Source organism: Enhydra lutris, unplaced genomic scaffold (genome assembly GCF_002288905.1).
Source record: "Enhydra lutris kenyoni isolate GAN:26980312 unplaced genomic scaffold, ASM228890v2 scaffoldscaffold21, whole genome shotgun sequence".
Lineage (NCBI taxonomy): Eukaryota > Metazoa > Chordata > Mammalia > Carnivora > Mustelidae > Enhydra > Enhydra lutris.
In genome coordinates this window covers 30,258,939-30,282,729 of record NW_019154105.1, presented here as the reverse complement: position 1 = coordinate 30,282,729, position 23,791 = coordinate 30,258,939, and the positions used below count along the sequence as shown (strand labels likewise).

At 34.9% G+C, this 23,791-nt stretch overlaps 1 protein-coding gene across 1 annotated transcript in view; it reads right to left on the bottom strand.

Annotated features, from left to right (window-relative positions):
- Positions 1-18,513, bottom strand: part of LOC111149188 (gamma-aminobutyric acid type A receptor gamma1 subunit) — a 68,468-nt gene extending 49,955 nt beyond the window's left edge. Inside the window, exons 1-2 of the mRNA XM_022506133.1 lie at positions 18,246-18,513; positions 4,052-4,200 (exon numbers count right to left, since the gene is read on the bottom strand). Coding sequence (XP_022361841.1) covers positions 4,052-4,200; positions 18,246-18,349 — 253 coding nt within the window. The 5' untranslated portion in view covers positions 18,350-18,513. The remainder of the gene's footprint in view (positions 1-4,051; positions 4,201-18,245) is intronic.
- Between the last annotated feature and the right edge of the window lie 5,278 nt (positions 18,514-23,791).

Below are 23,791 nucleotides of genomic sequence, written 5' to 3'. Positions count from 1 at the left end.
TAGCCAACAGAAAAGCCACTTGGTAAAGATAAAAATTAGATTCATACTTCATACCATAGAGTAACTCCAAATGGATTAGGGAATTAAATATAAACAAATAAAACCATGCAAGTACTAAAAGTAGACATGGATGAATTCCTCTCAAAGTGGAATATAACCAGTAATACTTGAGCCAAACTGTATTAAAAGTGCATAAAATAACCATTGAAGGAAATAGGGAAGATAAGAACTTAAGTTTGTTGAACAATGTTTTAATTATATTTTGTAAAACTGAAGATGAAAATAATTGTACTTGAGTATTTTATTCCAGTTAATTTATTTTAATTGTCAAATGGCATGTTAAAATTTTAGAACTACATTTTATATTTACTGGAATTAAAAAAATAAGAAAATATACTTTGGATAAATCAGAGCCAGGTGTCTCACTGTTGACAAAAGAAATTACAAATAAGGAAATAGGAAACAGTAGAATGAACCCCATGGTGTTTAGTTCGGAAGCAGAGCTGTCAGTATGAACTCATGGTTTACAATACATGTAAAAAGGGATAGAGATAGAAATATAGATAACTGTGAATGTGTTTGTAGAACATATATTTTCTATTTCTCCTCACTGAAGTGGTTAAGAAGCACTAACACCCAGTATTAATGAATATACCTACTGCCCTGATCTTGATTTCTAAATACCTTAGAGAAATGGTGAATTTCACTTCTTGGATCAAGATGAGCCAGGAATATCTTATCAACTAAAAAGTAAGGATATGATCAGAAAATGATGGAGACACATGAAGGGACACAGAAGCCAAACATTTGGAAGTTTCAGTGTCAAATTTATTTTGAGCAACAAAATAATGATAGTAATGGGTTATAAGCTATAAAGTAAAACATATATATAAGTCTATACTGAGTATAAATGAATAGATAAATAAATGGAGGATAAACACAGCTCTTCCTTATAGTACAATTACAAATATTATGCATAGAAGGAGTGATGATAATAATGAGTGATGATAATAATGATGATAATAATGAGTTTGCCACTAGGCAAACAACACAGTAATAAATACTGTTACAGATAATAATCATTGATGGATAATGGACAAACATGGGCTGAGAAATTTTTACATAGTTGACTATCCTCCTGACTATACCTCCTCACAACATATGTATTAATCTAGAAGGGGAAAAATAATAACTTTACAGTGGAGAAACCTACATGAAACCACACTAACCAAGTGTTAAAATTAATACCACTAGTAATAAGATATGCTAACATCATGTACCTCCTAATACAACACACTGAAAGGGCACACCATCAATTCTGTGTTATCCTTAGCAAAAATATATCAACTCAGTGGAGTAATGAAAATACCAAACAAACTGACAGACATTCCACTGGCCAGTACTCTTCAAGGTTATCAAGTTTATGAAACATACAGAAAAATAAAAATTACATCAGATCAGAGGAAAATAAAAAGACACGAGAACAAAATAAATTGTGTGATCTTTGTCAAAATTCTGAAACAGATAAGAAGACATTAGTGAGGCACCTGCCATATTTTGAATAATGTTTCTAGAGTAGTTAATGGTATTCTTGATATCATTTTCCTGATTTAGTTTAAGATTTCTATGGTTATATAAAATGTTAACATTATGGTTAAAGGGTTTGTGGAAATTCCATGTATGGATACCATTTTATTAAGGCTAAGTGTTATTTTAAAATTAAATAATTAAAATAATCTAAGAAAACAGCAGATTGCATATGAGGAAATTAGATTAGCATAATAAGCCAAATGTTGTAAAACAATGAAATTTAAGAAGATTTTTCAGGGCCCTCAGGCAGCTCAGTCGGCTAAGCGACCAACTCTTGGTTTCCACTCAGGTCATTACCCCAGGGTCTTGGGATGGAGCGTCCCGGCTGGGCTCCCACACTTAGTAGTTTGCTAGTGGATTCTCTCTCTCCCTTCCTCTACCCTGCCCCCATGCATGTGCTCACTCTCTCTTTCTCTCTCTCTCAAATAAATCTTAAAAAAAAGAAATAAGAAAGTTTTTCAACAGAAAAAATTGACAAAGCCAAATTTTGATTTTATGGTAACACTAATAGAATTGAGAAAGTCTTTCAAGATTAATTCATAAATGAAAGAACAGATTACTAATATCAGAAATGATAAAGAGGAAAAAAGCTCAGATACTAAAAACATTAAAAATATCACAAAAGTTATTATGAAACAATTTAAAACTAGCGAATTTGAAAATTTATATTCCTTAAGAGGTTCAGTTTACAAAACTATTAAAGTAATTGAATTGTTAAAAATTCTTCCCCAAATTAAACTCTAGGCCAGCATGACTTCATATAATTCTCTAAATATTTAAGGAAGAAATAGCATCCATTTTGGACAAACTCTTTCAAAGAAGAAAAGTGAGGGAAAACAGAATTTATTTGTAGAAGTTAGCATGATCTTGGTTCCAACACTGAAAGACATATTACAGGAAGTTAAATAAATCTCTAATGTCCTTCATCAACATAGATGTAAAATTCCAAAACAAAACATTATCAAACTGAATCTAGTGATATTTTTTAAGGTTACTGTATCACAACCAAATGCCATTTATTATAGAAATGAAAATTTGGTTTGAGGTTTAAAAATCAGACACTTACTTACAGAACAAATGGTAAGTAGAATACGGGGTGATATAAAATTGATATGATTATTTTGATAGATGTACAGAAATTATTTGAAACATTAAGGAGGAAAAAAGAACTCCAGCAAAATAAGAAGAGAAAGGATTTACAAAGATTGTCTTAAAAAAAAAAAGCCTATAGCAATCATACCTAATAGTAAAATATGAATTGCTCTCCCTGATATCAGGAAAACCCAAAACTATTCAAATTTACTCCAGTCTTAGCCAATGCAACATAACATGAAAAAAGTATAATTTTGGAAATAAAATAAAATATTCATTATTTACAAAGAGACACTATTTGCAATGTAGTCATTATTTGTAAGTTATTATCTTTGTAGAAAATCTAGCAAAAGATAACAATAAGCAATTAAAAGTGAGAAAAAAATTTCACAAGTTTCCTGTAGACAAAATAAATATGCAAAATAACTTTTCTATATACTGCTAATATAAAATTAGAAAATAAAATTTTAAAAATCTATTTACACTTGCAACACAAATTCCAAATATATAGAATTAAATCTAGTAAAATATATTCAATACTTCTTCACAGGAAACAATAAAAATAAATGCATAAATAAAGAAATATATGATGAATTTGAATATGAATTTATTATAGTAAAAATTCAATATGGTAATGATTTCAATTTCTCCATATTGACCATAGATTTAATGCATTCCCAATGAAAATGTTGGCTGGTTTATAATTTTTGTTTGTTTTTAATATCATTAGGGGGACTTAGAAGTTAATTATTATAAAACTTATACATAAATGCAAATGACTAAGAAAAAAAAAGTAGGATTACCTACACTATTATAGGTTTATAACTAATTAAAACAGTGCTGCATTTGCACAAAATTAGAACCCAACTTACATTTTTTTTTTAAAGATTTTATTTATTTATTTGTCAGAGTGAGCACAGGTAGACAGAGTGGCAGGCAGAGGCAGATGGAGAAGCAGGCTCCCGCTGAGCAAGGAGCCCGATGTGGGACTCGATCCGAGGACGCTGGGATCATGACCTGAGCTGAAGGCAGCGGCTTAACCAACTGAGCCACCCAGGCATCCCCCAACTTACATTTTAAACATTCTTTTTTATGAAATACCACTCAGCTTTTCAGGCAGTTTTATCAAAACTTGGCTGTTGTACCCTCTATTGTAGCAGTTGTAAAATAATAACTTCAGAAATATTTGTATGCCTTTCTTCCCACATCAGACTGAATTTCTCAACAGTGCCAATTAATTATCAAACCTAGCAGTCTCTGACATACATCAGATATTCAAGGAATATGAACTGTATGATTAAAATAATATCAGTAAAGTAGGTTTCCACCAAAATAAGGTCACCAAAATCCCAACATAACTCAAACTTACCTCCTATATCTGGGCGAAGTTTATTGTCATAGCCTTGAAGCAATGAGTTGAGAATTTGTGTTATATCTCCTTCATGAATCCTTGGTGCCAAGACCCAGGTTTTGTTCACTGTTAAATCCTCATCATCTTCGTCATCCACTTTATCAACACTAAATAATTAAAAAAAAATCGAGTGATAGAAAGTTCAACTAAATTCTGTACTGAAAAACACATTATTAGATAATCATAATTCCTATAATTCCTGTTAGGAAATAGTAAGATGAAAACAGGCATTAATAATATTTAACATTCAGTAAGGCTAATGCTTTCCTCCTATGAACCATCCTATTATAATAATACTCAAAATTAAGAATTCAGTACAAGAAATGAAACACATAATATTGAAATACTAAATTAAATCTTGGCCACCACAGCTGTTATTAAAGGCCATAGAGATTAGGCACTGAAAATGTGAATGGCAGTCTTAGATTTGTACAGTACACACTCTGCACAACTGTATGTGGTGACTCTAAACCACCATACCCCAAAATACAAAAATAAAAGGTAAATAAATACAAGAAAATTTGTAATAACTGGTGAGATATTTAAAAATGCATGTGTAAAAAAGAAGAATAAAGGAAAAAGTATTGAACACATCTATGATTCTTCCTTTCAATTCAGAAGAACTCAGGTATCACATTCCAAGAATTTGTCAAAGATTATCTTGTCATCAAATCATGAATGGGTGACTGACCTGCCACATTTATGGAGAGGGGCATGACTATCAGGTTTTATGACTAGAAGTGAGACTTTAGAAATCAAGTAATACCATTGCCTTTATTTTATAAATGAGAAAACTGAAGACAGTAGAGAACTAGCCAATGCACAAACTCACTTATTAGCAAGGCTGAGAATCAAGTCCTAACTCTCCAGTCAAGTCTTCTCACTATACCGTTGTGTTTAACAAGCATATGGATTCAGCTTAATTCTGCACCGTGGTAGAAAATGCAGCAATATATATATTCATCTACAATTCTTCAAAAATAAAACAAACTACTCTTCTCTTTATTACTCATAAAGAATGCCATCTTCAAATGAGTATGATCATCCTAGACTGAACATCTAGTACATCTAGTACATCTCAGTCCCCCAGTAAAAAGGGGTCCAAAGACTAAACACTTAGATTAGTGAAGTCAGGTAAATCCAAAATATATGAGTTATTTGTATATGTTTCAGAGATAAGCTTCCCTCTAGCAGTAAACATGCAAATTGGATTTAATATCTTGAGTTGATTTTTCTACAGTATCCTTTTAGATTTCTTCTGCTTTGTACATAAAACATCTTAGCTAATGCAGCCCTCACTGTCTTTATCCTTCTTAAATTTTTTTCCAGGGGCGCCCGGGTGGCTCAATCAGTTAAGCGGCCCACTCTTGATTTTGGCTCAGGTCATGATCTCAGAGTCCTGAAATTGAGTCCTGCTTCAGGCTCCCAGCTTAGAGGGGAGTATCTTAAGGATTCTCTTCCTCTCCTTCTGCCCCTCCCTCCACCCACATGCCCATGTGCGCACGCTCTCTCTCTTAAATAAATAAATAAATCTTTAAAAAAATTTCCAGTTTTATTGAGATATAATTGACATATATTATACTATAAATTTAAGATTTACAACAGAATGATTTGGTATATACACATATTGCAAATCCACCCTTTTATCCTTAAGGAGTACAAATTAATATTATAAATTAAATCTTCACCTTTAAAGTATTTGCTACCTCATTTTTCTCCATAGTAATTCTATGGATAGTTATTATCAACAGATAGTGGGGTGGGCTATTATTCTCAGTATTTCTACTCTCCTTCTTGTCAGAGAATTATACTTTTCACTCCACTGACTTCTGACTTGGTCATGTGACCTGAAATGTTCCTTCCTTGCTGGAGGATTATACTTCCCTGTTCTGTTGAACTCAGGTGTGGCCCTGTGATTTGCTTTGGCTAACGGAGTATGTGTGACATGCATCACTACTAAGCAGAAGGTTTAATGGCAGTGCACAGTTCACCGTATCATTCTCGTGCTTCTGCCAAAAGACCAGCCTTCATAAAGGTTTCACCATTACTTCACTCCCAGAGTGAAGACAACATGGACAGAGCCACAGTTGACCCACAAGGGACACGTAGCCTGAATGAGAAATCAGCATTCAGTGTCATAAGCCACTGAGATTTGAGGGTAGTGTACTACCACAGTACACAACTTAAATTCATGTGTGAACACTTATGGTACATTAAGTTAACAGGTTTTTAATGAAGAGCTTATTTATATTAATTGTCCTGCCATATTTAACTTTAAAAAGTATATAGTATAGAAATATAGTTGTATGATTTTTTTAAAATAATTTATTTCCTACAATAAAATACATACATACACATACACGCATTGGGCAACAGCCCAAATTCTAGAGCATCCATTTAGCTTTAAATCCCAGTTTTATAGAATGAAACATCTGGTGGTTAGAGGCAGGCCAGTGCACATATAAGCAGTGATCTTTCTTTGAAACATGATTGTAGTCAAATGGAAGTTTCCAGGGAAAAAAATAAAAAGCTTTTTCTATTTTTTAACAGTAGCAACATCCTGATAATCCAAAAGTGCATGCTCATAGTGATTTATATTCCCCTTTTCCCAGCTAGCTCAGAGGTTAAGATGAGAATCTCAGTGCTACCACAAAGCTAACTGTCCTCATTTTTGGCAAAAATAGAAAGGAAATTTCATTATAGTTAATTTTTTCTGCATCTTCCCTCCAAGCTTTCTAAATTACCTTCAGAATATTCATTAATTACATTAAGATCTTATTGGTATTATTTTGGTGATGAAAAAGTACTTGTTGTAATTTAAAAATAATTCACATAGTTTATCTGATGTCTTAATATCTCTTTTACAGGCTGGAGGACTCTTGTAATGTTTATATACATTGAGTGACCATTCATTTGGGGGAAAGAAGTATGATTCTTATGTAACACTGAGACTTTCTTTACTCGTGCTCAAGGACTTCTTTTAAATAACTTGAATAAATATAATTTTACAATTAATGGAAATGCATTTAGACCCCTGAGTATAAAATTTTAGTAACTGTTATTTTAAAGATTGATATTTTTTATTGTTACTAACAAAAGCTGAGTGCTTATACGGCACCATTAATTTCTTACCATGTCTCAGGAATTATGTGCTACATTCTTCCCACATTTTATTTCATTTAATCTAGAGTAATCCCATGAAATAAATATTAATATTTCTACTTTACAGATGAGAAAAAATAGATTTATAGGGTTTCCAGGACATACCCTATTAAATAACAGAACAGGGAAGATTAACTTAATTTGAAGGCTGTTTTCTCTCTCTCACGTTTTTTGTTTTGTTTTTTTGGGGGGGTGTTTCCATAGTATCATCTCATTTTATCTTTAATAAAAAATCCAGGTGGTTGGACTTGGACTGTGAGTTTTCCAATTCATAAGAATGCAGCAACACTTATGGTAGGTAATTAGTACATTTGGATTGTGCGTGGATAGGATGCTAATCACCATCCTTGAATTCCAAAAGGTTGGAATAATAATTTCGGGGAATCACACACACATTCTCTGATGAAAAAGACTTAATAACATGTGTGTTTAACTTTCAATCCAATGTTTTAATTCATTTATAAGGGTAATATCATGTACCGCAAAGACAAAGTTGTATTCCACATCTAAATTACCTTATTTTCTAATAAAGGAGAAAACTATTTAAACAAATGATACAGAAAACCATCATATGCGGGACGTCTGGGTGGCTCAGTTGTTAAGCATCTGCCTTAGGCTCAGGTCATGATCCCAGGGTCCTGGGATCGAGTCCTGGAGTCCTGCATCTGGCTCCCTGCTCAACGGGAAGCCTGCTTCTCCCTCTCCCACTCCCCCTGCTTGTGTTCCCCTTTTTGCTGTGTCCATCTCTGTCAAATAAATAAATAAAATCCTAAAAAAAAAAAAAAAAGAAAATCATCATATGCAAAGATGTTTATCACAGTATTATCTATGATAGCATAAATTTTAAATACTAAAAGTATGTTTAAGTAAATAATTATGTAACCCTATGATTTATGGATGTATCTGTTTAACTGACTTTGTGAATATCTACAAAAATAGAAAATTATTTTCATATTTTAAAGTTATATGAAAAATAACATACAACAATTTGTTTTTACCAAAACCTACATGTAAAATGGCTGAAGATTTAATGGAAAAGTGGCATAATGAGTACACTAAGAATTCTACACTAGCAGAGCTGCAGAAAATTGAATTTTGTCTATATGTTAATATGTGCTAGAATCTTTTTGTAGAATTTTATAATATAAATACATGAAAAGGAGGTAATTTGTCATTAATGTCTACCTAAAAATGAGTTGTTTTTTCTTATAAATCAGATAGTATTTTGAAATACATTTCTTTTTTTTAATATTTTATTTGTTTATTGGACAGAGAGAGACACAGTGAGAGAGAGAACACAAGCAGGGGGAGTGGGAGAGGGAGAAGCAGCTCCTCGCTGAGCAGAGAGCCCAATGAAGGGCTTGATCCGAGGACCCTGGGATCATGACCTGAGCCCAAAGGCAGACGCCTAATGACTGAGCCACCCAGGCACCCCTGAAATACATTTCTAATCATAAAATTAAATAATTAAATAGAGCCTTTTATGGAGAGAAGCAGAGCTTGATGCTCTGTTAAGAAAACAACAGTGATAGCCTTGAAAATTCGCTACTCAGTTCTTTCATGGGAACAGAGTTAACTGATATCCCAGCTGCAAACTCTCCAGACCCGACCTGCATGGGCACCAGACCCAAGTTTCCCCCAGCAGCTTTCAGCAATAACTGAACATAGACGCAGTCCTAGTACCTGTCCATTCCTGCAGGACTAGGGGCTTCTCTAAAGGACAACTCCTATTAGACAACTCTCACTGGCCTGGTCAAAACGTTATTGGAAGTGCCCAGGAGTCTGAGACTCCTCTGACACAAACTGCTCCCCCAACCCCCCAATCACCACAGAGGTGTCAGACCACTACTATCTGAGGCCCATCTCAGCTTACTTCCACTTCCTCCTATTTATCTTACACAGCATTTCTCCGAAAAATCTCTTCCACGTCTAACTCATCCTGGCATCTGCTTCTTCAACATTTCTGCTTCTCACGCTTTTTTAACTGACAGTACTAATTATTTACTAAAGAAAATTTTTGAGTCACCTACACCAATGTTGGTTTGTCTTTTTTTGCCTAAGCTATTTTAAGACATGACACAAATCAATCTGTTTATATAAGTTATTGTATGTGAAAAATTACTTTAATGAACGTATTACTGTTCTTAATAAAACAAGCAAAAGTTTTTAACTAGTAATAACAAACACAGGCTAAGTAAAACAAGGTATGTTATACCATATAATTATGAAGAGAATTCATCTTTATAGCTAGAGAAAAATCATATAAGTCTATATAGCAAGTCAATCAATTAATATAAACTATCTTTCATAAAAAAGCTTAACATTCATCAGGGTTTGCCCCGGATGGCTTTGGTTTACACCTGTTGTCCTAGAACAATAATAGCACCCTCTTTCACTCACAAAATGGCCTCATTTGGAAGATAAATTATATAGCCATCCTTTATATAGTTCATGTAGAGGTGACTGCAAATGTCCTGGTTCTGACACCTGGGGAAAACTCTTCCATTAATCTGTTTAAATGATGGAGAAGGAACTCCAAAGCCGGGCCTCATTTATGAGCTGTTGCTCATAACAGATTAGCATTTATTTATAAATACCAGATATATTTCTATAAGCATAAGTCAAGCTACAGGTTCCAGGAGAGAAACATACCCCTTTTAATGTTTCTGAGTAGAAGATATCCTAATGCCAAAGCCTACAGGAGCTAGCTTTTAAAGAGTAGTTAGAAGTATTGATTTTAGATCTGAAATTAAAAGATGAGAAAAACACAGTAAAGAATAAAAAAGAGAATTTTGTTTTCCTTTTTCCTTTAATTTCTAGTTGCTAAATTCTTTTGTACAGAGTTTCTTTCTATAGTTGTAGCTCTGAATAATTTTTATTATTTGTAAAAGTTAGTAGGGAAGCAAAAGAAGTAAAAGCATGATAGGGTTATAGATCTGAACTTTCAGAGTTTTAGAGAGGTGAAATGATAGTCCACTCAGTTGGATGATTTTTTTTTTTTTTTTTTTTTAGCACAGTGGAATACAGGATCCATCAATTAACACACATAGAGGCGAATACTTAGGAAATTCGAGGAAGGAAGAGGGAGCCTAGCCCCGAATATTAAGTAAATGTGTTCCACTTTGTGTTTCCGAAATGTCCAGGGCTTACCTCTCCCATGAAACTGATCACATTGTATCTTAATTAACTACCTTATTTATTTATGACCTTCTCTAAGCTCTTTGAAGACAAGGGTTAAGATTTTCAATGTGGTGTCATTGGTACATAGCACAACGGCTAACACATAGTAGGCGTCCAATAAAAATATTCATTGAATAAATGGAAAGAATATTAGATCTCATCTTGCTATTTGCAGCTAAAATTACAGTGAATCAAGGAAATAAACAACTAAAAACTGTAACTGTTGGCCTTAATGGGAGAATTTATTATTATAGGTAATCTAATATAAAATTAATTAAAAAAACAAAGTACCTTTCTGAAACCAGCACCAACCCCTCATAAATAAAAACAAATTTTTTTTCACAGTAACAATATGGCTTATACAATTACTAAGAGGAAATGTAATAAGGTAGGTATAAGTTTTATGTGAAAAAAATGAAGAATAAAAAAACAGAAAAAAAAGGCAAAGTAAACATTTTGGCTATAAAACAAGATTGTTAATATATTTTCCCCAAATTAGCTTATAGAATTAATGAAGTTTTAATTTGAATCCCATAGTTCAGACGTTAGAGGTTAAAATCATTATAAGTAAGTACAAGAATCAATACGGGAGTTTACAGAAATTAATGAAAAAGGGAATTGTTAGGTGAAATTTTCCCTGCCAGAATTAAAAAAAAAAAAAAACATATTTTTTAGAGAAGAGAAAATAAACCATAATTTTCATTAAGTCTATTAAAAATGATGACTGGGTTGAAAGTATATTAAAATAAACACTGAATTCTCTATTGTTCCAATTTATATATATAGATCTTGACAGAACATAAATTAGTCTTAGAAACAATATAATTCTTCATGACATTCATATTCTCTAAGCCTTCGATGCTCTTATGCATCAGATAAATTCTATAAGTGGGCTAAAAACTTTGCAAAGTGGAGGCTGATTAAATTAGAACACATATTAAAAGATCTTAAAATTAAGTTGAAGAAGGAAATGGCAATTAGTTCCTTTGAATGCAGAAAAATTACTTTTTTTCCTAAGTCTTGGGATTACAAAATGAGAGATTAAAATATTTTCATTGACATAAGGATACCTTCAGACCCATTCACTTAAAAAGAAGAGAATCCAAATGCATAGAACAAAAACAGCAAAACTATCTTTCTAGTCATTCCAGGTGTGACAGTTTGAAGGTTTTTCAAAAAGAACTCTTACTAAGGAAATGACAGACACAAACATACACTCATAAACCACCTGCACAGAGCCACAAATTAGTTTATAGAACATACATGTCAGAGTAACACTTAAATTTAATCTAGCCAATATGGTTACTTTGTTCTAGTCAATATGGCTATTTTGTGGAAAAGGCAATCTTTACACAAAACACTCTTCTTCATTTGTTGGAAGATTATTTTGATAATTATACATATCTAGGATGAGTGAGAGTTGAGTAATGTCCCTGTGGTTAAGCAATTCACAAACTGTGCAACCACAAGTAATAGTCCTAGAAATCTACTCAAATATTAACTTGTCCAGAATCTGGTTCTAGCAGTCTTAAAGCTACCTGGAGAACCAAATCACACCCTGATCATACCAATATTAAACTATTTATATTAGATTAACTATATTCCAATCATAGACTTTCTGAAATGCCCAGGTAGCTGCAGGTTAGAGTGCTTCTCTGTCCTTAATGCCTAGCACAATCTCTACTACTGTGTTACTCAATGTATTTGTCTAAAAAATAAGGAGAAAGTTTAAATCTCCAAATACATTTTATCCGGGAGGAAATGGATTCCTACAGTTTGGAAGTTCACTATTAAACTAAATGATACAGGCTACAACAGGATGTTACTATTTTATTTATTTATTTTTAAGATTTTATTTATTTATTTCAGAGAGAATGAGCATGCAAGAGAGAGAACATGGAGTGAAGGGCAGAGAGAGAAGCAGACTCCCCACTGAGCAGGGAGCCCCATGTAGGACTGGATCTCTGGGACACCAAGATCATGAGAGCCAAAAGCAGACAGCCAACAAACTGAGCTACCCAGGCACCCAGGATGTTGCTATTTTAATGCCACAGGTTAGATGACCAGAGTAAAGGATCTCTCAGAAGATGTAGGAATACAGTTTTCACTTTTAAAAGGCCTATTAAACTGTAAGACTATACCGCTGGCCACAGACTAATAATGTTCTCTCTGTCTCCAATCTCTTGGTCTCTCCTTCACTAATACTGATCCATGACAGCTGACAGCATTCAGTCTTTCCCCAGAGTTGCAACTGACGCCAGCTTCCTTGATGCCCCCATTATAGCTCATCTAGAATTCTGAATAGCAAATATAGCATTTTATCACCAACATAAACTACTAGAGTTCAGATTCTCTGGGGACAGGGACTCTGTCTTCTTTGTCCTGTGCATCTAGCACATATTCTTACATATATGCCCCATATTCAGGATACACACACTATTAGGGAAGGATTCTGTCTTACTTACCACTGCATCTCCAGTCGTTAGAACTCTGCTTAACACACAGTAGGCACTGAGTAAATATTTGTTGAACGAATGCTAATGCTCAGTAAATGTTTACTGAGTGAATTAATAGCTAAGACTATTTCCTGAAACATGAGGCTTCAGTTGGTTAAACTATTTTAGTACAAATAGAATTAGATTCTGAGATATTTAAAAATAGAAAGAGACATAAATTTCATCTGCCTCCCACAGAGTACAAGAACTCTAACAAGCTTCTGCTTGAAGAAGTCTAGTGATAAGACATCCATTATTTTGTTAAAGGCCTTTAGTGTTGAAAGAAAATCTGCCTCCCCGTAGCTTTCCCTACTTGCTTATGGTTTGTTTGCTATACCTATGTGTAATAAATTCAACCATGATTTTATATAGCATCTTTAAAAATAAGTTGCTATCTGAGTCCTCAAAAAAAAAACTTATCTGAATTCCAAATTATTCCTTTTAACTCTTTAACCTATGATATTCCTTCTAGATCAAGTGTTCCACTTTGTTGAAGTTTTTCCTAAAATAATTAATCTAGCACTACACATAATATTCCAGATTATGTGATAGGTACACAGTAGATTTTTATACTTACTATGCTTCTACCAATGACATTGTCTGTTCTTTCCTTTCCTTACTCCTAACATCCCTCTTTTCCTTTTTTTCTCATTCATCCATAGTCATGTTATTTGCTGTAACTTATATTGCATTTGTAATCTGAGAAGTGTGAAAGAATGCAGGCTCTGGGCATAAAACACACGGACTTGAGTCTTGGATTCAGCATTTAGCAGCAATAAGCACGTTCCTAAAAATTGCTGTGCCCCAGCTTTCCCATCTGCAAAATAGGGAGAAGAACAGTATCTGAGCAGTATTATCCCTTCATACTTGACTGGTTACTTGACTAAGTATAACGTTCTAGGTTGAACATTTATCTTTATAATTTTGGAAACATTTCCCCCATAGTCTTCTGGTACTGTGATGAGAAATCTCATGGCTCTCTAATTTTCTTTCCTTGACTGAGATCTTTTCTAACAGCAGACCGTTTTGTTCAGCCTTGGAATTCTGAGTGTATGTTTCCTTACTGTGACTACAAGATGTTTTGGTTTGAGTAATACCATAATCTAGGCCTTGGCAGTGAGTATAAACTACATATAGGTAGTACTCATGTCTAGTCTATTTGCCACTGTAAACCCAGCATGTTGCGCTGTGTATGGCACATAACAGGCTTTCAAGAAATATTTGTTGATTAAAAGAATGAATGAGGGGTGCCTGGGTGGCTCAGTGGGTTAAGCCTCTGCCTTTGGCTCAGGTCGTGGTCTCAGGGTCCTGGGATTGAGCCCCACATCGGGCTCTCTGCTCAGCAGAGAGCCTGCTTCCCTTCCTCTCTCTCTCTGCCTGCCTCTCTGCCTACTTGTGATCTCTGTCTGTCAAATAAATAAATAAAATCTTTTAAAAAAATAAAAGAATGAATGATCTCTCTGGAACCCAAAACATATCTAATAATGCATAAGGATTCAAGGACTTTACTGCAATTGAGACAACTTTAACCAGTATAAATAATACTAGAATCACTGTAATTCTCAGAATATCTGTTGTTGTATCTTTTCAGTTAAAATTTTAAGTGCTATGTACTTGGCACAAATTTTCTCTCTTGGTCTTGAAGCAAGCTAGAAAGGAGAATGTCATTTCCATTTTCACAAATGAGAACTCTCTGCCTCAAAGATCTTCCTGAAATCACCCTAGTGGGAAATGGTGGAGCTAAAACCAGAATTTACATTCTAATGGCCAAGTCCAGGATTCTCAATTGGTACCTTGTGTATATGTGAATTATCCCCCTGAGGCCCATACATTTAATTTATGCCCACCTTTCCTCTTTCTCTCATGATAGTCATTTATCATATTTTGATAATATCTCAAGAGCCTTTTTTCCCCACTTTTCCACCTTGCCTTGTCTCCTCTCCTTTGGGACCCTGCCATCATTAATATTTTCTTAGACAAATTCTAATCACCTTTATATAACTATAAAATATTAGATTAGTCTATTTCATGATTGAATGAAAAGTCTAACATTCGCTTTTGTTGCTTAGGCAGAGGTATGTCTGATAGTATATAATGAAACAAAATAGAAGAGGGATATAGCTAAAAGACTCTATACACAGGGGATTTTTCTATTATAGTATTTGCATTTTAGTTCCAGAAGAATTTTGTCTATTGGTTCTTTGAATATTTTATTGTCATGGAACATCATTATTCAGTAATTTTGTCCTCAAGTTTGCATCAGTATTTTATTAGAAAATTAAGTCAAAACTCTAAATGCCTAAAGAAAAATCATTCACTACCACCTCCACAAAATACATTACTGAAATTACTTGAAAATAATACATTTTATAAAGGAAGTGTATTTGAATATTTTCATTTGGGCAACTGACTGTTAAATTGTATGATTATTGACTCATGAAATTGTTTGGAAAAAACAAGTTATTTTCCCTGGGCTCTCTCAAATATAACTGCTTAGTCAAAGCTTATCATAAATTACTTCTTAGAACAACTAAAGCCTCCAAGCACTTTTTCAACTCTCCTTAAAAATCTGATTAGAATTAGATTTTTCCAACATTATAAATAAGTCAAATCTAGCTAAGAAATTTTAACCAACTTCTCAAGATGCCATGGAGCCTCACGGAGAATGAAACACAGGAACCATGAGTACAGCTTTCAGTTACAACAATAGGATAGGCTTTCATACTTCAGCAATATAAAAATCAATAGTGTCTCTCCTTTATGCATTTGATGGAAACTAATGAGGAAACAAGCTATTGTCTCTGATTAAATATAAGAAATAACAAATTCCAGTTTGGTAAATTTCTAAATAGGTGACTTTGAATATTTATTTTAGAAACCAACATAAGACAACAAAAGTCTTATATACAGAACCATTTATGATTAGTTTAAAAGAAAGGCCCTCCCAAATAAGAAAGGGAGATGAAAATATAAATGTAACTGGTTTATACATGTTGACACCAGTTATCTCCAGCTAAATATTAATAGGGTAAGAACTTCACCACAACTGTAGCTACTTTAAAGTGAAGATATAAACTCTCATCATGGAGGCCCTGACAGCTAATTATAACAGAAACATATAGATTTACTTTTGAATATTCTTTTTTTTTTTTATTTCTTTGACAGAGACAGATCAGAAGTAGGCAGAGAGGAAGGCAGAGAGAGGAGGAAGCAGGCTCCCCGCTGAGCAGAGAGCCCGATGCGGGACTCGATCCCAGGACCCTGAGACCATGACCGGAGCTGAAGGCAGAGGCTTTAACCCACTGAGCCACCCAGGCGCCCTTTGAATATTCTTTTATTGATTGGCCAGAATAATCCAAATTACTTACACTATTATGATAAAATCAATTATTTATCTATTTTAAGTGCATAACACTTCTCTCTCACTAACTCTTCCATATGGTAAAAAAAAAAAGTACATGGAATTCCAATTATATTTTACTCTTTAAAACTGCAAAGAAAAACCAATAGAGCAACCATTGAGTTGTTTTATGTTTCAGTTCAAGTCTAAAACATATTGATAATGTAAACTTGTAGAAATCACAAATGATCTACTGCCCTTCATTTCCTAGATGAATTAAGTATTTAAAGAAGGTAAGGAGTCTTGACACAGATCATGTCTCCAGACTTCCAGAACCCATCTGTGTCAGCTATACTACATAACTACCTCTGAACAGCTTGAAGAGAGTTCTGGAGCCAATTATGAAAATTGTAATGTAAATATCCTCAAAAACAAAAGATGTTATGCCTTTATTATTTCTTTAGATGCTTTGTTTTAGATATTTCAATGATCAGCTTGTCTATTAGTTTCCAAGGAAAACTTGCAGTTATAATGGCAAAGGAGCATACAGGTTGTTATTTCAGAAACCCACTGGGTAAATCTGTTTTTATTTATGAGAATACAGATTCATTTGTAATATTATGAAGATGCATGAAAACACTGATACATGATCAGCCAAAATATCTTCTATAATTTTATAATATATTCAAAGAAATAAGTGATTATGATATGACTTATATGCAAGAAATAATTAGTCAGTAGTATGTTTGTGTCCATGCAGAATAAATTTAAGTTTCTAGGGAGAAAGGTAAATAAACTAAAACTGTAATACTTTAAAAAATCATATGTCAAACATTTTCTGGCAAGTCTAATATTGCTTTGCATACTTTAATCCATTCTCTGTTTTTGGAGAGAAGATATAGTTGTTCTATCTGCTGATAATGACAAAAATATTCACTCTAGATATATAGTAAAGTTAATCATAATAATTTTGTTTTAGTAATGATGCAAGTAGTTATAAAGACATGTTTTCATCTGCATAGTGATTGCATTTTACTCTTGAGTTCTAAACAGTATCACATAATACAATAATATAATGTTAAATGTGCATTCATATAAAACACAGTTACATGATGGGAATAGTATGTCCAAGACCATAATAGAGTCTGTGTCTTAATATATTTTAACTCCTTTCAACCACTACTCTTATATCCAGGTGCAATACCTGGGCATTTTATTTTTCTGTCAGAATGATTTCAAAGTTTTATTGGAAGATATTACAGCCAAAGGAGCCCAGATCCTGTTCCTGTTAAACTGGAGGCTTGGGGTTGCTAATGTCTCTCTCTTTGTCTCTCTGTCTCTCTTTCTCTGTCAAACACTCACACACACACACACATTCAAAAATTATACAGATAGCTCAATAAAATATACATGTCATCTCTAACATAACACCCTCTTAACCCTGGTTTTTAAACCATATTTATAAGCTCTCTCCATATGTAACTTTGGGTTTTTCCAGAAAAGCAAAATAATAATAATAATAAAGGGGAAAAGCAATATATACTTATAGAAAAGCATCATACATACCATGTTGTGTAACAAGTCTCTAAAATAACTTTCTCTTTAAAATGCAGAATTATCCAGAAAGTTCATCAATGACATTCATTGGCTAAATTTAGTACCAAAATCATTTCTACTCCCCCTCCTAGGAACTGAACCTTTACTAGTTTCCACTGTGCCAAGTCAAACAAGCCAAAACAAAACAAAACAAAACAAATCCAAAACTGAACTGCCTCCCATGCTTTCACACATAGGCTCATCTCATCCTATCTGAAAATAAATGTATCTAACCAGAAAATAAAACGATGGTAAAATATTGCGCTTGTGCCCAGAGAAATGCAAATTACTTAACTTAGAATGATTTCCAAAAGAAAAAGAAATGAAGGGGAAGGGGGTTGATCCCAAAGAATAGTTTTAAGTCCTTGAATTTACTCACCAGTTTCCCAGATGCAGGGTCAGTAACAAGAACATGAGCCTCACCACTCTACTTTGACTCCACAGAAGAAAAGGAGAGAAGAGAAAAGCTTTCCAAGAACCCATCAGGATCGCTTTCTCCGCTCAGTTCTCCAAGCTAGGACTTTTTCTCCCACCTCAGCACCAGCCAGGAGAGTACGGTGGGGATGAGTGTGGCACGGCAGTACACCTCCCAGCCAGGTAGGATGCGACTCCCAGCGGAATTGAGCCGGGGAGCCAATCAGACACAGAGGATGCTGGCATAAATTGTCTGAAAAAGAGTTGGACCAATCTACGGCCCAAAGAGGCGGGGCTTCTCCTACTAGAAATCGAGCCCAGTGGGGAAAAGGGCTCCGTTTTTCCCAAAAGAAAAACAAACCTCTTCTTTCTCTCAGCCTCAGAGAAACGTTTGCGTGGCCTTGACAGATTCCCTCCCTGGGGAAAGAAGCTCCCTTCTTCCCCCTGGCCTTCCCTCCTGCCTGACACTATTTCGGGGGCCACTGCCTCTCTTTCTCCCGCGTTTGAATTCTGAGTCTGCCTTCCCAGAGAGACGCGTGGCAAGCTTACACAGTACCTAATCCGTTTTCCCCAGGCTCACGATGGTTCTGCTAATTTTTGTTAATTATCGTTGTTAATTGTGAGTGTTGGGCGTTGTCTCATTTCGCTTTGCAGTCCCAGCACCTGGCACAGTGCCCGGCACAAATGAGCTCTCAGGAGATGCTGAATATCTAATTGAATGAATGAATGAGCGGGCTCGGTGCATTCCGGATAATCACGTTTCCACCCCCCTTCCGCTGCCTTTATGAGTGAAAAGATTGGCAGTCTCCTCTCTCAGGGCACTAAATCATGCTCCGGAATAATGCCTGGCAAGAACTATCTCATTTTACAGAAACAGAAAGAAAAAATTCTATTTTAAAATGGTCCTCTTAGCCACAGGAGCTGAGACCTATTACATGGGTAATCCTTGCTCTCTGCTCCCTCCCCAGTTGCCTTCCCGTTTGTTGAGCTCCCGTGTTTGGTACCCAACTTCAGAGGCTCTGCTTTGAGTTTGCAGCAGAGCCCAACAGTTGCCATGGCAACCAGAAGCCTCTGGCAGCTTGAACAACTGTAGAGGCAAGACAGTGGTGGTGCTGGTTGTAGAAACAGGCTGTCTCTGCCCAGCCATCATCTGCCTTTATGCCTTCCTCAATCCCTGCTTCCCACTGAAGCCACCTGGAGGTGAGGTCTTAGGCTGTCTCATTAGTTACCCCACAACCACCTGCAATTGACCAGTTTCAGGGTGAACAGGCAGATAAAAAGAGAGTATTTGTCTCCAGGCAAATAATTCAGGGCAGAAGAAACAGTGTTTGTGCATAAGCATAGGGTAACTCTTGCTACCTTATCTTCTGAAATCACTTAAAGGAACTGGATGGCAGGAACAAGGCTACAGATATTTCCTGGCCCAGAATAACGGTGCAGTACTGGGCTTTTCTCTCCTCTCTGACTGATTCTCCATCTTTTTAGTCTCTGAAAATAGTATTGACGTCCTTGTTTTTCTTCTCCTACTAAACATTAATTAGGCAGCATTATTCTTTTCAACAAAGCATGTTAGTCAAGGTAACTCATACCAAATAATTTATTTAACAATAAAGTTTCATTATAATAGATTGTGAGGTGAATAAATTTAGTTAAAAGTTGAAGTCAATATAAATCTGAGTAGATTTTCTTTTTCTGCTTTAATTAGGAATGTACTTTGTATAGCTATTTAACTGTTTCATTGGATGCCCACACTAACTCACTGATCTGATTAGCCAGGGAACTAGAAATTAATTCACTAGAGGTATGTAGTGAATAGCAAACACTTGCCTTGTTACTCTTTGCATTATGCTAAGATTAGGTAAGATTTTTGCATATTTTAATGGGAATATGATACTGCATAGTGTTATACAATAGTAGTCGATAGTTCTTCCATCAAAAATTCTTAACATGGTTTCACTCTTATTGTTCTTATATATAACTGAAAGAAGCTGAGTACAGTTAAGTGAAATTAATAGAGGAAGGGTGAAGGATATACCCTTGCATGATTACATGTTGCCTATTTACTCTTACGGAAGATAAAGGCCTGGAGTAATTTCCAGACTGGGAAATTTCCTATATTTTCCAAACTCTGGATTTTTGACAGTTTTATGCTGAAATATTTTCAAATTTATCTCACTCCTTTCTTTCAAGCAATTTTATCTATTTCTATCTCTTTGATTTTATTTCCTTTCTATAACATATATCTTCTGGAAAACTGATCCAATTCTGCTGCCATTGTTAATTATAATTCCCCGTAAACTGAGTAAAAGGGATCTGAGACTTCCCGAACCTAAAGAAGGAATAATTATTTTGAATATCAGCCATGTCTTGACCCTGATATTATGTTTCATTTGATTTAATAAACCAGATTGGAGGGGTGACATATATTGTGAGTCCCAGAAAAAGCCAAGTAAGTATACTATACTTATCAAACAAAGCATAGTATCTCACAAGATAATACTCAAGAGAAAACAGATCAGGTGTCATGCACAATTCCAGATTCTGAGGCCAGAAATTGCTATAGGTGAGGAACTGCAGAAAGCTCTCTGTATTCCATTGTGGCAGTCATTTCCAACTTCAGTCATTTGACCCCATGAGCTATTTACCAATATCTGGAGATATTTTCCATTGTCACAAATTGGGGGGTGTGTTGTAAGCTACTGGCATCCAGGAGTAGAGTCCAGAGTTGCTGCTACATGGTCTAAAATTCAAAAGAAAGATGTCCTACAACAAAGAATTATAAAGTTCAAATTGTAGATAAAATGAAGTTGAGAAGCCCTGAAGTATGTATGAAGGAAACAGGTAACCAGATTCCACTGTAGTTGATGATTCCTTTACACTGTCTTTGAAGTCACAATTCCCCTCCTCCTTCCTTTGATAGTCTGAGCTACAACCACCATCACTCATTTTGTATCTAGCTGCAATGACTATCAACTCATGGTGCACAGGAAATTTCTGTTTTCCAGAATTTGTTCAGGTAGTATCTTAGAATAAAGTGTTTGAGATTCCCTATTAAAAATGCAGATTCATGGGCTTCTGTCCAGACTTAATGAATTAAGATTTTCAGGAAGAACCTCTGGAAGTAATCAGGCATCAGAAAGTTTGAGAATCATTGTCCTATAATCATCTCATAATATAACCAGTGAGACAGTGACCTGATTATGTATGTGCAACCCTAGCCCCAAAAAAGTCAGGTTTTGACATGATTCATCTGGTCATTATTAATTTATTTGTTAAAAATATGTATTGAAAAATTCTGATGTCAGACATTATGATGCCTGACCTTAAGGATAAAATGGTGAACAAGACTTACAATTTTGTGCCTCAGTTTCTTCACTTGTAAAAAGGAAATAAGAATTATATTTAGCTGATAGGGGCGCCTAGGTGGTTCAGTGGGTTAAGCCTCTGCCTTCAGCTCAGATCATGATCTCAGGGTCCTGGAATTGAGCCCCACATGAGGCTTTCTGCTCAGTGGGGAGCCTGCTTCCCCCTATCTCTCTGCCTGCCTCCCTGCCTACTTGTGATCTGTGTGTGTGTGTGTGTGTGTGTGTGTCAAATAAATAAAAATCTTTAAAAAAAAAGAATTATATTTAGCTGATAGACTTGTTTTAAGGATTAAATGGATTGATATATGGGATCACTTCAAACAGTATGTGTATATTAGAAATTACTAAAAAATGTGAATGGGTAAAGAAGATGTGGTATATACATATACAATGGAATACTATGCAGCCATCAAAAGAAATGAAATCTTGCCATTTGCAATGACATGGATGGAACTAGAGCATATTATGCGGAGAGAAATAAGTCAATCAGAGAAAGACAATTATCATATGATCTCCCTGATATGAGGAATTTGAGAGGCAGGGCAGAGAGTTGTGGGGGGTAGGGAAGGAAAAAAATGAAACAAGATGGGATGGGGAGGGAGACAAACCATAAAAGACTTCTAATCTCACAAAACAAACAGGGCTGCTGGGGGGTGGCGGGGCATGGATAGGGTGGCTGAGTTATGGACATTAGGGAGGGTATGTGCTATGGTGAGTGCTGTGAAATGTGTAAACCTGGTGATTCACAGACCTGTGCCCCTGGGGCAAATAATACATTATATGTTAATACAAAAATTTAAAAAAGGTCATTGTGGTTAACTCATTGAAAGTGGGTTTCAAATCTAATTCATTACTCCAGCCCTAAGCAAAATGCTTGTCATCAAGTAGTTATTTCTAGTAGCTATAGTCTAATAGGGGGAGTGGAGAGTGTTGGGGGACACTTGTTCTCACCCCACCTTCAACGTTATCATGATACCTGGTTTCTCCAAAACAAGAAGACACTAGTATCCTGTTCTAGTTCTCTCAAAGCACTTGTACTTCAGTCAAAACAATAACAGGTTCCTAAATTTATTCCTCAGTATCATACTTGTTTTGTCTTGTCAGATGCTCCTCCTTTGGTTCAGGAGGACTTTCCTCCTCATTTGCCTGGTTTTCATTCTTCCCGGTTAAATTTAGGGCTCATCTTTTTCCCCAAAGCCCTTATTGTTTATTCACTCCATACTAGTCTGTCCTATAATAATAGTTAAAACCTACTGAATGTTTACTATGTATCAGCAGGGATTGTATTAACAGTTCTAAATTACATGTGCTTATAGTCCTCTATTTACTTAAAGCAACAACTTTATATGGGTAACATAGAATATACTACCATTTTTGGCAAGTATCTGGATTGCGATCCAAACCTTCAGCTTTGTGCTTTTAAATTTTATACTAAAGAGAGGCATAGTGCTTATCAGACTTCATATTATAATCTGTGTATCTTCACCTTTCTCTCCCTAGAGTGCAGCACAATGAAGGCAGAGATTTCATTTATTTTCATCACCCCCTTTGTCCAAATCAGTGGCTAGCAAGTAATAGACAATAAGTGTCTGCAGAATAAATAAGTATTCAATGTAAAATCAAATGAATAAACACATTAATGGCTTTAATCCTTTTATATATTTCTGGAGCCCTTAAAGAATCTTTCTTCAACACCATCAGTCTCAAGTGCACATCTCTAGGTAGATGAAATCTAGATTTTGTTGCTTAATTTATTTCTTCCAATGGGACCATGAGAATTAATTACTTCTAGTTATAGATCAATATGATCAAAATTAACAAATCAAGTCATCTTTATTTATATAATCAAGTTATTACTTGAATCAAACAGAAGAGAGAGCCAGCACAAAGAGATTTCAAGACTGAAGGCACAGACTCTTGTCAATCTGTTCAACCTCCTGAATCCTGTATGTGGCCTCTGAAATGCAACCAAGAGAGGGAGTTCAGAAGCTGATCCTTGGTGGCAGATGGCAATGGATCTATAGCTTATAACCCTAAGTCCGTCCCATTTTTTTGTTTGGTTCTGTATTGTAATTTTTTTATAAAGATCTTATTTATTTATTTGACAGAGATCACAAGTAGGCAGAGAGGGACACAGAGAGAGAGG